The sequence below is a fragment of the Sorghum bicolor genome, chromosome 6 (assembly GCF_000003195.3).
Source record: "Sorghum bicolor cultivar BTx623 chromosome 6, Sorghum_bicolor_NCBIv3, whole genome shotgun sequence".
NCBI lineage: Eukaryota > Viridiplantae > Streptophyta > Magnoliopsida > Poales > Poaceae > Sorghum > Sorghum bicolor.
The window spans coordinates 57541748-57553871 of record NC_012875.2 but is presented as its reverse complement, the minus strand read 5'-3'; the positions used below and the strand labels follow the sequence as shown (position 1 = coordinate 57553871).

General features: G+C 49.8%; 2 protein-coding genes and 1 non-coding gene across 4 annotated transcripts; 1 reads left to right on the top strand and 2 right to left on the bottom strand.

Moving 5' to 3' along the window:
- On the bottom strand, nt 183–1306 carry LOC8079549 (EPIDERMAL PATTERNING FACTOR-like protein 6). The gene is made up of 3 exons (XM_002447139.2): nt 1071–1306; nt 892–974; nt 183–772 (listed from the first exon to the last, which is right to left on the bottom strand). Exons 1-3 carry the CDS (start codon nt 1156–1158, stop codon nt 542–544), a joined length of 402 nt encoding a protein of 133 aa, XP_002447184.1. The 5' UTR covers nt 1159–1306; the 3' UTR covers nt 183–541.
- Nucleotides 2399–2470, top strand: TRNAW-CCA. The gene has a single exon. It is a non-coding gene; the product is annotated as a tRNA-Trp (tRNA).
- LOC110436358 (transcription factor TGAL6-like) lies at nt 4466–11219 on the bottom strand. 2 transcript variants are annotated; one of them, XM_021463261.1, is made up of 10 exons: nt 11050–11219; nt 10216–10331; nt 6846–7071; nt 6658–6729; nt 6410–6469; nt 6215–6292; nt 6073–6136; nt 5672–5946; nt 5328–5564; nt 4466–5156 (listed from the first exon to the last, which is right to left on the bottom strand). In XM_021463261.1, exons 2-10 carry the CDS (start codon nt 10269–10271, stop codon nt 4998–5000), a joined length of 1227 nt encoding a protein of 408 aa, XP_021318936.1. In that variant the 5' UTR covers nt 10272–10331; nt 11050–11219; the 3' UTR covers nt 4466–4997. The 2 variants fall into 2 exon arrangements, with proteins under 2 accessions (XP_021318936.1, XP_021318937.1); XM_021463262.1 differs by lacking the exons at nt 10216–10331; nt 11050–11219 and adding an exon at nt 7398–9004.

Here is a 12124-nt window from a genome sequence, read left to right as displayed (position 1 = left end):
TGGTTCATTTCACCACAGGAGAGAAAATTTGCTGCTATAAATAGTGTTGCTACAATTGTTGGTACACCACCATTTGGGTGCATTCAAGCTACTTTCTCAAGTCATACCCATCGCCCCACACACAAATAATGTCCCCCAAATCTTGCAAAACCATTAGATAGACATGGCATGCTGCCTACATCAAAGATTTTACGTACTTAAATTAGCAAAGAGAGCGTCGTACATCTACTAAGGAGAGCGAACACACTGCAGCTTTTTCTTAGCGTGTCTCAAAGACCTTGTCCTGCTGTTCATGCATCGATCCTACAGTACACAATGCATCAGCCCTCGGACACCTCCCCAAAAATGACTCAACAAGATCAGGATCTCTCCTCCACGTACAGCATTATTAGTACTACTAGCTAGCTAGCGCTAGGTAACGACTCATCGCCGATCGCCATTTACAAAAACTGCCGCGTGTACACCGTGCGTACGTGATTAGCTCAGACGGCCGGAGAAGTCTCCAACTGTCCATATGCAACTCGATCGCGCGGCATCACCGTCAGCTGGATGGCACCGGGTAGCACTTGCCCCTGCACATGCAGCGGTACACCATGGGGCACGGCAGCGGCTCGGACGCGGAGCACTTGAAGCTGACCATGACGCGGCTGCACGGCGAGCACGCCCCGCACGCGTGCGAGCAGTCCGGGAGGCTCGACCCCGTCGCGCGCACCACCTCCTCCCGCAGCACCAGGTCGTCGTCCTTGCCGCCCCTGCTCCTCTTCCCCTGCACCTAAACGACGTACATACGTGAACGAATCCAAAAGACATGGTGCATGATTCAGACCAGCAGCTTGAGCCAACGACGTTGAGTCTAGTCTAGATGACACGTATATAGTCGTATATACATACCTGTGCAGCTGACGGCGCAGCTACGACGACCATCTCCGTCGTCGTCGTCGTCGATCCATGCACCATCTCGCTCGCCCCAGCAGCTGTTCAAATGAAGAACTCGATCGGTCGATAATGCGTATCTGGAAGAAACGTTATTCATGGGTCCATATCAGGCATGCAGTAGCTGCTACACTTACTAGGAGCTGGTCTGATGCCATCACCCACGGCGGCGAGCAGCAGCACTACCGTCAGAGCAAGAAGGACGACGCCAGCGTGCCTCCCCATCAGCCCAAGAGAGACCGCGTACGCTTCGCAGTGCTGGCTGCTGAGACGTCGTCGCGGCGTGGCGGCGGCGGAGCACTGAGAGCGAGAGCCCGGGAGGCAACGAAGCGCGCGGTTGCTCCAATGTTGCGCGAGGCGAGGCCGGGCTAGCTGCACCTGCACGTACGTCGTCTCCGCGCCGAGCGTACACATATATATAGCCGCAGCTATAGCCAGCATGACCGAGCTCGCGCGGCCATTGATGAGCGGCGCAGCGGCTGCGCGGGGGACCTTTGATTGTGGGTCACATGATCCTCGGCCCCTCACATGGATTCAATGACGACACCTGCCGCGCCCGCCGCTGGAGCTTCGCGCAGGGCAGGCACGCACGCAGTCCCGGGTGCCGGGGGCGAGACACACACGACTCGGCCATTCAAGGCCTTCAAGACAGCAGACGCGCCGCAGTGACGGAGCCGGCCGATCGCGACGGGGGATAGGGCAAAAGCGCCTGCCGCGTCTTTTGAATGGCGCGTCGCGACTCGCGAGGGCCTGCCGACTGCATGCCGAGAGCCCGAGACCTCTGAAGGATTCGTGAACCGGAGCGGGGACTGGTCGGACTGCCGGAGAGGCAGGGGCCGCAGGGCATTTCGCGGGTGGGCGGTGGGGAGCCCTGCGGCGGCTTTGAATGAAGCCGCCATTTATTCTCGCTCTGCGTTTCGTGATTCCACGCACAGGCACAGTGGCAGGGACGAAAGAGTTCGGCCGTTCCCGCATGAGCGGAGGCTGAGCTCTGCCTGCGCTGCCTGTCGCGCTGCTCTGCTGCTGAATGCTCACGCGCGATGGCAGCTGAACTGTGCGCAAACTCTCTGAACTCGTCCGTGCTTCACGTACCCTCTCGCTGCCTCGGTGGTTAAATGCTAGGAGGAATAGAATCCAATAGGCATGGCATGGACGACGCATGGTCCCGGCCTGTGTTGCTCTTGCTGGCAAGTGAAGTGGACAGATCGAAAGCGCCTCGCATTGCAATTGCAATTGCATTGATGCTCACCGTGCGAGCGATGGCACTGCTTTTTGATTGGGTCGTGGAGAATCATGAGAACCTGAATATTGCATGGTTTATGCGCTTTTACCCCGCAAATCTACCTTTAATAATAACCGAGGGGGCAGATCTACGCAACCACACGATGGGCTGGCAAATATTGTCAACATCTCGGAGTCTAGTACTTTTAATTATATAAATAAGAATATAACGAACATCACCATAGGATCCGTGGCGCAATGGTAGCGCGTCTGACTCCAGATCAGAAGGTTGCGTGTTCGATTCACGTCGGGTTCAATACCCCGATCCAAGCGGATTTCTTTTTTTTTAAATTTTTCTTGCCTTTTCTTTTCTTCACTTTAATCTTTTTCTTTAGTTTCCGATTTTGATTTGATTCTCATGGATTAGCAGCTGGCAGTGGTTGCACAAACAACGGGTGTACGATGCCGGCCGTCATCACACAACGTTAACAAAATTCCTAGTTTGCCATTCGCATAAACCTAACGTGCTTTTATATGCCACTTGAAAAATACGATTCCTATATATACTTTTATTGGTGTTATAACCGTTAAACTATATCTATAAACTCTTCCATGACAAGTGCGGTGGCTCAGTAAGCATCCTCTCTTCCATGACAAGGCCTGCTCGACTCGTGAGATTGGGCTATATGGTTTTGTTGGCTATTGTTACTTGATGAGCTGGCCGGCTATGCCCGTGCTCCTACTCAGCTGCAAATGTGACGGTGATTATGGAGGGTGTCATGAAACTAGTTACTAGTAGGCTTATACCGAATTAACTCTTGAAGCTCAAGAGTTATAACTGGAGAAGTTGAAGGGTCATCTTCTATCTACATAAGAAACCTATGTATTCACTATTTTCGATGATAAAAAGAAGTTGGTTCCAAAATACTTTGCCTATATATGGTATCATTCTACTTTTTGTGCTCTTATAATGGAAACGAAAAACGGGATATTCTACTAATTCTCATATCTCTTATTGCTTAGATGACGATAGAGGGATTCCCCTCAAATACCTTATGTTTCTCTCATCTATCTACACGCGGCTTGTCGACTTATAACATTGTAAAGATGGTAATCTACATTCTCTACTCTATTTGTGAGCTAAAATTGTGTTTGACTCTAGCGTGCACAGCAATGTGCCACGCTCGTCGCTCAACGTCGTTGAACCGAGGGTTGTTATCCAATATGTAATGGTGGTGCCTTAGTTCAGGGATCTGAAGGAGCCTTAGGTGAAAGTTGTGCCCAGTTCATCGGTGCTATTGATACCTCCTTGGAGGCGTCGTGTTCTTGGCTCCTCCACCTTGTAATTGCTACATACCTCCAAGTGAAAACATTTCCCAGTACTACTGGGACGGTGGTGGTGGTGTCGATGTCGCGTCCTACTTATTGGCATCATTGTGGAGGGACGTCTCAGACTTGCCGCAACCTCCCTCGGTGATCCTTGGTTGCATCTTCTTATCATATATGCCAAGTTAACGAGACCATAGTTCCCTCTCTTGGATTTCCTTGTTCTTCAGTAGTCGGTCCTCCAACCCTTGAGGCTTCCTCCCCTCTAGGGGCATAGGTGGAAGGTGATTTCCCAGATGTACTCCATAGAAAATGTACTCCATAGAAAATGTATATTACGGTTGTCGTCTGTCTTTTCACGAATTGGTGCCCTACAGTCATATGTGGAATAGAGTCACTTGAAGCTCAGCCTCTTGGTGGTGCAATGTTTGGTGGGCATGGACATGCGTTCGTTGTGGAAGTTGTTGCTTTGTTGCTTCTCCCTTTGGTTGATGGTGGTGTCGGTGATTGTGTTCTTTTCTCAACATTCTTGCTTTGTAACTCTAGGTCATGACCCAACTTTATATCTACCATCACCAGCTTCCGCCAGCATTGCTTTGTAACTCTAGGTCATGACCCAATTTTATATCTACCATCACTGGCTTCTGCAGCATCTATAGTAACCAAATTTATGTGGGGATAGTTCATTCCCCTATGACCTTTTTAAAAAATTGTGTCCAGCTAATAGAAAAAGGACAAACTTGTTATTTTGTCATGTTTATTAGCCAAGACTATCAAATCGGAAATGGAGTTAAAGATATTAAGACTTATGGATAATGATGTTGCAGGGATATGATTTTTAAGTGGCATGTATAATAGTTGTAGTCAATCACATAAAACTCATACCAAGCAGATGGATGTGTGCTTGGATATGTGCAGTTGAGGCAAGCAAGCTTGTCTAAAACTGCAAATGATGATCAAATGAAGCAGTAGGATTGTAGGAAGCTGTGACAACTGACAAATGTTAACTTCTAGATCTCTCTCTGGTTTAGTGAGCTAAATTGTTCCATACGTACAATACCCTTGATGCTCTGTACTCATGAGAATTTGACCAACACTAGTTACAGGTAATTACATATATGATAAGTATATATATACCCTCAACTGTAGTAGTTATAAAAGGCCAGCATCATCATCAATCATACGCCTCTAGGAGGCCCCGGCCGGGTACCGAAACAGGATATGTACACGTCTTCCGCCCGCCAAATAAAAAGAGGCCTCAATCGATTTCCGTTTATTCTCTAATCGCCTGACAAACGCACACCACTTGCTGACTTGCTGTTGCTGAGAAACGCGGCCACCGCCGCTGATTGAGTGAGAAGCCTTGCATTCTTCATCCAAACCCAGCGAGGTCGATTTCTTCGTTCTCCACTTGGGAAAGTATACAGCGAACTGCTACTACTCTTCGTCGTCGTCGTCGTGTTCTTTGGTGCGGTCACCTCACCAGTGAGCTTTTGGCTGGCGGCCACCGCAGGCATCTAGCTAATCGCCGCCTCCCGCGGGCGCGCCGCCCACAGCGAGCTCAGCGTGCGGAGGCGCTGGAAGTAGTCGCCCAGCGCCAGGAGGCCCCTGGCCGCCTGCCGCGTCGTCAGGATCTTGTGCATCTGCTGCAGCGTCGTCAGCCGGAGATGGTCCGCCTGCACAGCACAGCCAACCGAGCAGAGGCCGCACGGGTGAGCATCGATCAGGGACACACCACGCCGCGCGCGCGCGCACGGTGCGTGCGCTCCAGGCCTGGAATCCATGATCCATGGAGAATGGAGATGGATGGTTCTTGGCGACCGGTTGGGTCGGTCGGTCGGTTTTACCTGGGTGACGAAGCCGACGAGCTCTTTGAGCCTGTCCACCGCGGTGGCCATCTGCAGCATGTAGGCGTCGGGGGGCCCGAACGGGTCGGCCTCCGCCGTCAGGGTCTCCGCGAGGTTCTGCTGCAGCTTCTCCATGCCCTGCGACAGGGCGTCCTCCGCCTGCGTCGACGTGTGCTGGAGGCCGCCGACCAGCATGCGCTGCGGCTCCGTCAGCGGCTCCAGCTGCGGGCTCAGGATCTGCATGCCACCAGCAACAACGAGAGAGATCCATCCGTCATCACCAATCACCATGCAAAGACGAATCATCACTCCTGTGGGTGGGTTGGGGGAAACAGCCGCCGCACCTTGAGGACTTCCGACGGCCGGAAGCCGCCGATCCAGAGGAAGAACCTCTCGGCGGGGGTCTTCCACATGCCCGACATGACGTGGAACACGTCCGCGTTGGCGGCCATCGCCTTGATCCTGAAGAGGTGCTCGTAGTTGCTGAGCCCCGTCTCCACCAGCAGGCGGAGCTCCAGCTCCGACGTCTGCTGCCCCTGGAGCGCCGACATCAGCTCCGCCGTGTGCCTCTTCTGCTCGTCCACCCAGTGGCTGTACTCGATCTCGAACGCGCTGACACCTGAACCACGCACGCGCCAGCAGTTAGAAGATGCACAGGGACTGACTGAACATTGCGCAGAATGCCATTGGACAAACGGCTAGTGTTTCGTTCTTTCAATTCAGAACGATCAGCACAGAGCCTGACCTGGATCTATCGACCCTGCATAACCGAGAGCTGAGTCTCCCATGTTCCCATTTGCATATGCACCCTGCAGAACAGTAATAAGTCAGTGTAACACTAACACTGACTGTTGAAATGGCTTTAACCAACAGATTCGTTCATGTACCTGCTGTCGAGCCCGTTGAAGCTCCAGCTCTAACTGGGCCAGCTTCATCCGGCTTGTCTCTAGCTGGTGGATGTAGGCCTATTGAACAACGACAGAATTGGCGCCAACGGTTATTGGGCACATAATAACGTAATGATAATCTAGCATGGTTTATATAACACCAAAGGGCAGGATTGGTGAAGTTCTTGTGGTCACCTTTTTCCGCAGGCGACTCTTCCGAGCAGCCTCTCTGTTCTGCGCGAGCCTTCTCATGACCTGAGACAAATCATTTCAGGTTTATACATTCTGAGCATTTTATTTCTCTTTTGCAAGAATGGACAGTTAAGACCTGAAGAGATTATTCTCTGTAGTATCATGTATACTGTATTTAAGGAAGACTAAACATGCTATGGCAGTCAAAAGGATAGAAGAAAAACAAGTGAAAGATGCTTAAACTTATGTACCCTCTCTGGCGGCTTGCTTGTTTCCTGATCCGTACTTCTTGTTGGCTCAAGTGCTACCTGAACATCTTCTAGCTGCACAAAGCTCGTCAACATGACATCAATACATCATGAGCGCTCTTCTACCCTTTTGGTAGACAAATCACAGCAGACGACACGCAAGAAAAAAACCAGCAATCACGAGCACTCACCCTTGTCTCGAACTTGGTGTCGGCCTCCATGACGGTGGACGCGCTGGTGCCGTGGCCGCTGTCGACGACCTTGAAGGCCTCGCTGCTCCACATGCCCGCCATTACTGGCGCCGGCGGCGCAGTCGACGGCGCCGGCCGCCCGTACCCCATTCTGAGGGGCACCGCCGCGAACTGCGCCGGCGACGCCGACGTCATGTACTCCGGCGGCGAGGCGGCGCTGCCGATGCTGGCCAAGCCAAACAGAAAACAAGAGGGCGCCGTGAGTAGCGTAGCGACAGACGGATCGACAGAGCACCGTTGCAGGTGTCAACCAGGCTATACAACAGTGTTAAAAAGAAGACGAAAAAAAAGAGAGGAGAAAAGGCAGCAGGCTATGCTTTCTTTCTAACTCCGAATGGAATGGGCGCAGCCAGCGGAAGCAAAGGCAAAAAAAAAAAAAATATGCTATGCTCTCTGCAAGCTAGTGCGGCCGCAGCTGCGCCCCCGGAAAGGCGGCCCCGGCGAGCACTTTGCGCAAAGCGGAGGAGCCCCGCGCGGAGGCTGACAACGTACGCAACAAATGATGGCAAGATGATGGGTGCCGCGCTGAGACTGAGAGATGACGCCGCGCACTAGACTAGCTCATCTCGCCGGATCGTCCACGGTCGTCCACGGCCGCGCGCGCCGATGCGGACGGCCGGCAACGGCTTCTTTCCGTTCATCGTCGCAATCGCAAGGGAAAAGGAAGATGGGTGTGGCCACCGGCCCAAAAAAGGGAGGAAACCGATCGGTGGTGAGCTCGGTTACGACTTTGAGGTCGCCTAACGGGATGCGAGAACCTGTGCTGTGCTGCCTAGCCTAGCCTAGCCGCCAAGGGGCTGCATCTGCCGCACGGATCGGGCTCGTGATACGAGAGAATGGAATCAGTGACATGGCAGCTGCCAGTGGCTGGATGCCGTCGTCTCGTCCGCCAACCGCCGTCGCCTCGACCTCGAGTGGAGCCTGATGCCTGGAATCCGGAATCCGGCCAGCGACCGGTGGTTTTCGCCTTTTCGGAAAGGCAGCGGCATGGGGACTGGGGAGCAGTGCTCGCGCCTGCCGTGTGCAGAGACGTGCGTGCGCCGCACCCAGTGGCAGCGCGACACGACCACACGAGGACGAGCTACGACGACGACGACGACGTGTTGGTGCGTGGCAGGTTGACGAGCAACAAGTACGTACGCGGTACACAGGATAAGGTCGTGTGCCGATCTACTCGGCAGCGATAGCTAGCCGCACCACCAGGACTGCTGGCTTGATGGCCTCTCGGCCAGGAGCGCACCACCGGCCGACCGGCGGTGACGCTATCATCAGGCCAAGTACATCATATCTCTGCCCTTAGCTTAATCGGCAGGATGACAAGGACAGCCACCACACCGGCCGGCCAGTGCTTGCAATTCCTGCAGCCATTACTTGGTTTAACAAGCAGCTGCTGAGGATTAATAAATAGGTAAAGACTAAAAGAGTGTGGCGACAGTGACGGCGATCGATGGGCTCATCAGCCGTGACGTCACACCGCAGGAACAAGAGTGTGCGGTCGGTACAGAAGGCCGGCTCCTGAAGCACAGATGATTCTAGCCGGGGCCTTGGCTCCTGAACCACAAGATTAAGCTCATGAACGGCTGCATATGCTATGCTTCTGATCGACTGATCGATCCTCTTTGTGTTTTGTTAATTAGTCCACACGCTAATCTTTTGCGTGTTGGCAAACAGCTCGCAATCTCAGATTCTAGAATGAACTGTTCAATTACTCTCAATCCTAGTCCGGGGGGCACTCATGGGCGTCAATTATTGTGTGCAATGCAGATGCTTGCGTTGTGTCCTGCAGGACAGGGAGCAAGCAGAAGCTTCATCAGCCATCGCACATAGTGGGGGGGCTCTTGGGCTTTGGCCTTTGCCTTGCCATGCCAATTGCCAAGGCAGCACGGCCAAAAGAGGATTTGGATTGGATGGCCCCTCAATTATTGGGGAGGCCACTTGGCTTTTATACGGCAAAAGCAGGTTAGGCTGCTCTATGCTCCCTCCATCCAGCACACACAGGAACCCTCCCTGCTGCAAATAAAGCAGTGGTCGCCGGCCTTCATCATCTCAACCCCACCATCCAACTTATCTGGAACACGTGTGGGTGTGATTTTTGCCAACAGTACCAGGTTATATATTATAAGTATTAAGTAATAAGGGATGTGATTCTAATGCTGTATAACCATATCGAGCAGGTTTCGCAGATTGCAGAGGAGAAACGCATGAGAGAAGAAAATATTATGTCATGCTCAATTGCTCATGCATGCATGTACAGTGAAAAAAATATACATAAAAAGACCAAACACTGCAAGTTGTAGTATGTGCTTATTGTGCGTAGTGATGCTGATGAAAAGGAAATGTGATGACAGAACAAAAGGGAATGTCTGGTTGGCTAGCCAAGCCAGTGGTGAACGCTGATGATGCACAGCACCACTCACCACTTGCTTCGTTCAGATCAGCACCAGGCAGCAATAGCATCACTTGGCAGGGGCCGGCAGCCCCTCCCCTGCCTCTGCCTGCCGCACACTGGTTTGGAGATGATGCAAAACAAATCAACTTTCCTTCACTAGAGTCTACTCTAGTGCCTCACTAGTCACTGCTGCCCGTGCACTATTTGCCAAATAAGGCTCTCGGATGTTTTCCGTTAGGAGGTCAACTATCAGAGGACCTCAGCTAAAGGCCAAGGGAAACCTCACTGTTTGGGATGCTAAAAGAGACGGTACTGACGGCTGACGTGTGCTATTCAGGAACGTCAGCTATGTGTCTTGCAAAAAATTCAGTGTCACCTGTGGGCTAAAGTCAGAAAAGTTTGGAAAACGCGAGGGCTTCATGGCTGTCTAGTGTCTAGGCTAGGCAGAGAACAAAGCAAGGGGTCTCCATTCATAGCCTGCTTTTCGAGAGACTTAATTAGCACAAAAGTATCCCTTGATGTAGAATGCATTTTGTTCCTGACTGATGATTCTTGATTCTGAAATTTATTATTTTTTTCCTACTTTTGCGCTTCGCTTTGTTTATTTTAGCCAGCATGATCTCACTCTGGATGCACTAGTCCCACTTGCACCGCTAAAAAAGAAAATCTAGTATTCAGTTTACATCATGATGTGCCACCCACAGGTAAGAAAATCTAATGCAAATCGCACTACTAGTAGTCTATTAATGCTAGTGGCACCAAAGCTATTAGCTCTCCTCTTTTGCTTCACGTCTCATTCTACTTCAGTTGACTGATTGGACAGACATCAGAACATTGGCGTTTTTTTTTTCTATGCATCAGATGGACTCAAAAAAAAACATTCAGATGAAATAGGGGGATCTGATCAGAGGAAATACTCACCTTAGCTTGTGGAGGTTGAAATGATCTTCAAGATATCCAGAGTAGAGCTCCATCATAACATGCTCAAAATGATCTCCCTTAAATCAATACTTATTACTAATCACCTCACCGCATGTCTGTCGGACATAAAGTAGTAATTCATTTACCAAAACAAGAATACTAGCTGAACGATTCGTGCAACTTGAAGGTTCAGCATATACTCTTAGGTTGTCTAGTGTTGAATGAACATGAAAGAAGATATGGTCTTAGAAAAATACTCTTAACAAAGATATGCTCATTTAAAAATACAAATGTTTGATCACTTACTTTTATTTGTGATTGCTTTATTCGGGTGACAATATATAGATTCTCATAAACATGGGTTCAGAAGTGTTATTCCAGACTTACTGGAGAAGCCAATATGATTGGTTATTCGTTTTGTATCCTTGTAGCAATTTGCAGTCATCCAGAGTAAGAAGGCAACAACAAATTTTGAGCCATGATTAACTAAAGTTCAAACAGTCATGAGTCATATTCAGAAGAACACAGCAACTGAGAAGCTAACATGTGTTAGACCCAGGAAGCCATGCCTTATTGCTTTCAGGTTTCAACCTAGCAGGAACCAAGAGAGAAACAAGCAATATTTGGCAAGTTCTAGTGTGATGCCTTCTTGCTGCTTCCAAGAAAAAAGTGTGAAGCCTTCCTTGTCAATTTCTAACAAAACACCAGCTATCATCACCTCTTATCCACACAAAGAGAAGCCACAGAACAGAATTTACTTGCTCCTTACTAAAGGTCAACACACACTAATGAACAAGCAAAACCAACGAACAAACTTAGTAGGAAACTTAATACCTGGGTGAAGTTCTTCCTTCAACTAAGGATAGCGGAGGACGTCAAATTGCCAACACAAGGTTTCTCACAGTTGTGAGCTAGCCCAGCTCCAAAGGACACTACCAGTTGGCTGGAGGAAGTGGTGCAGGTTATATAAGAAGCCAGCTGCCTTCCCTTCAAAAGGAGGAGCCAAGTATAAAGCGCTTTAAGTATCTAATATTATCACCTGGGCCTCATGCTTCCGATGCACTAATTATTCTTTACGTAAACTAGTTGGATATGTGCTAAGTTGCTTGCACACAGGAATACATATACGCATCCACCATCACCTAACCAGTGAGAGCCTGAAAAGTATTCACATGATTCTGACAGAGGAAAGATGGTAACTTTCATGTGTAAAAGAATTTTGCATTGCAGGCACACACTTGGTTACTCAGAGAGATCGACACATTAGGTGCCCAATAATTTCACTTAACACAAACAGATTGACAGTGGTCTGGAAAGGCATGATTCCAAGTAGTTTCCACGTACATTGTACTGCAACTCCACCATACAAAGCTGGTTAAATAGATAACATTCACTGTCACTCATTAGGCAGAAAGCTGCGTGCAAGAAGACTGCAGGGCATGTTATATTATATAGTTACTTATTATATAGATGAGAAAACTTTGGTGCAAAGGGAGCTTCTTTTGGCACAAGAACTCCTACAGACTAATGGTCCTTGCATTTGTGAGGTTGTTAACAGATACAGATGAACTATGTACACCTAAATGGTTATTACAAGGAGTACAATGGAGTAGAGGACACCAGTAGGTTCACACAAATTTATAAAGTGAGCTTATCATGACTTACCTCGATTGCTATAGTGCCCTTGGAACCTTAAGAAGGACATAAGGATTTAAGTAATGTTTGTTGTTGTGATGACCCTATAATGGTGTCCTGTTAGATTCCATGATGCAAGTAAGGGACATCACTAGATTCACAAGTTGGTGCATGGTGGAACTTCCCATTTCTGGGGTATCCCTCCTGATCACTAGACCTCCTCAACCTTCCCAAAAAGAAGCATCCTTTACATGTTTCTTTTTTTGCTCCAACG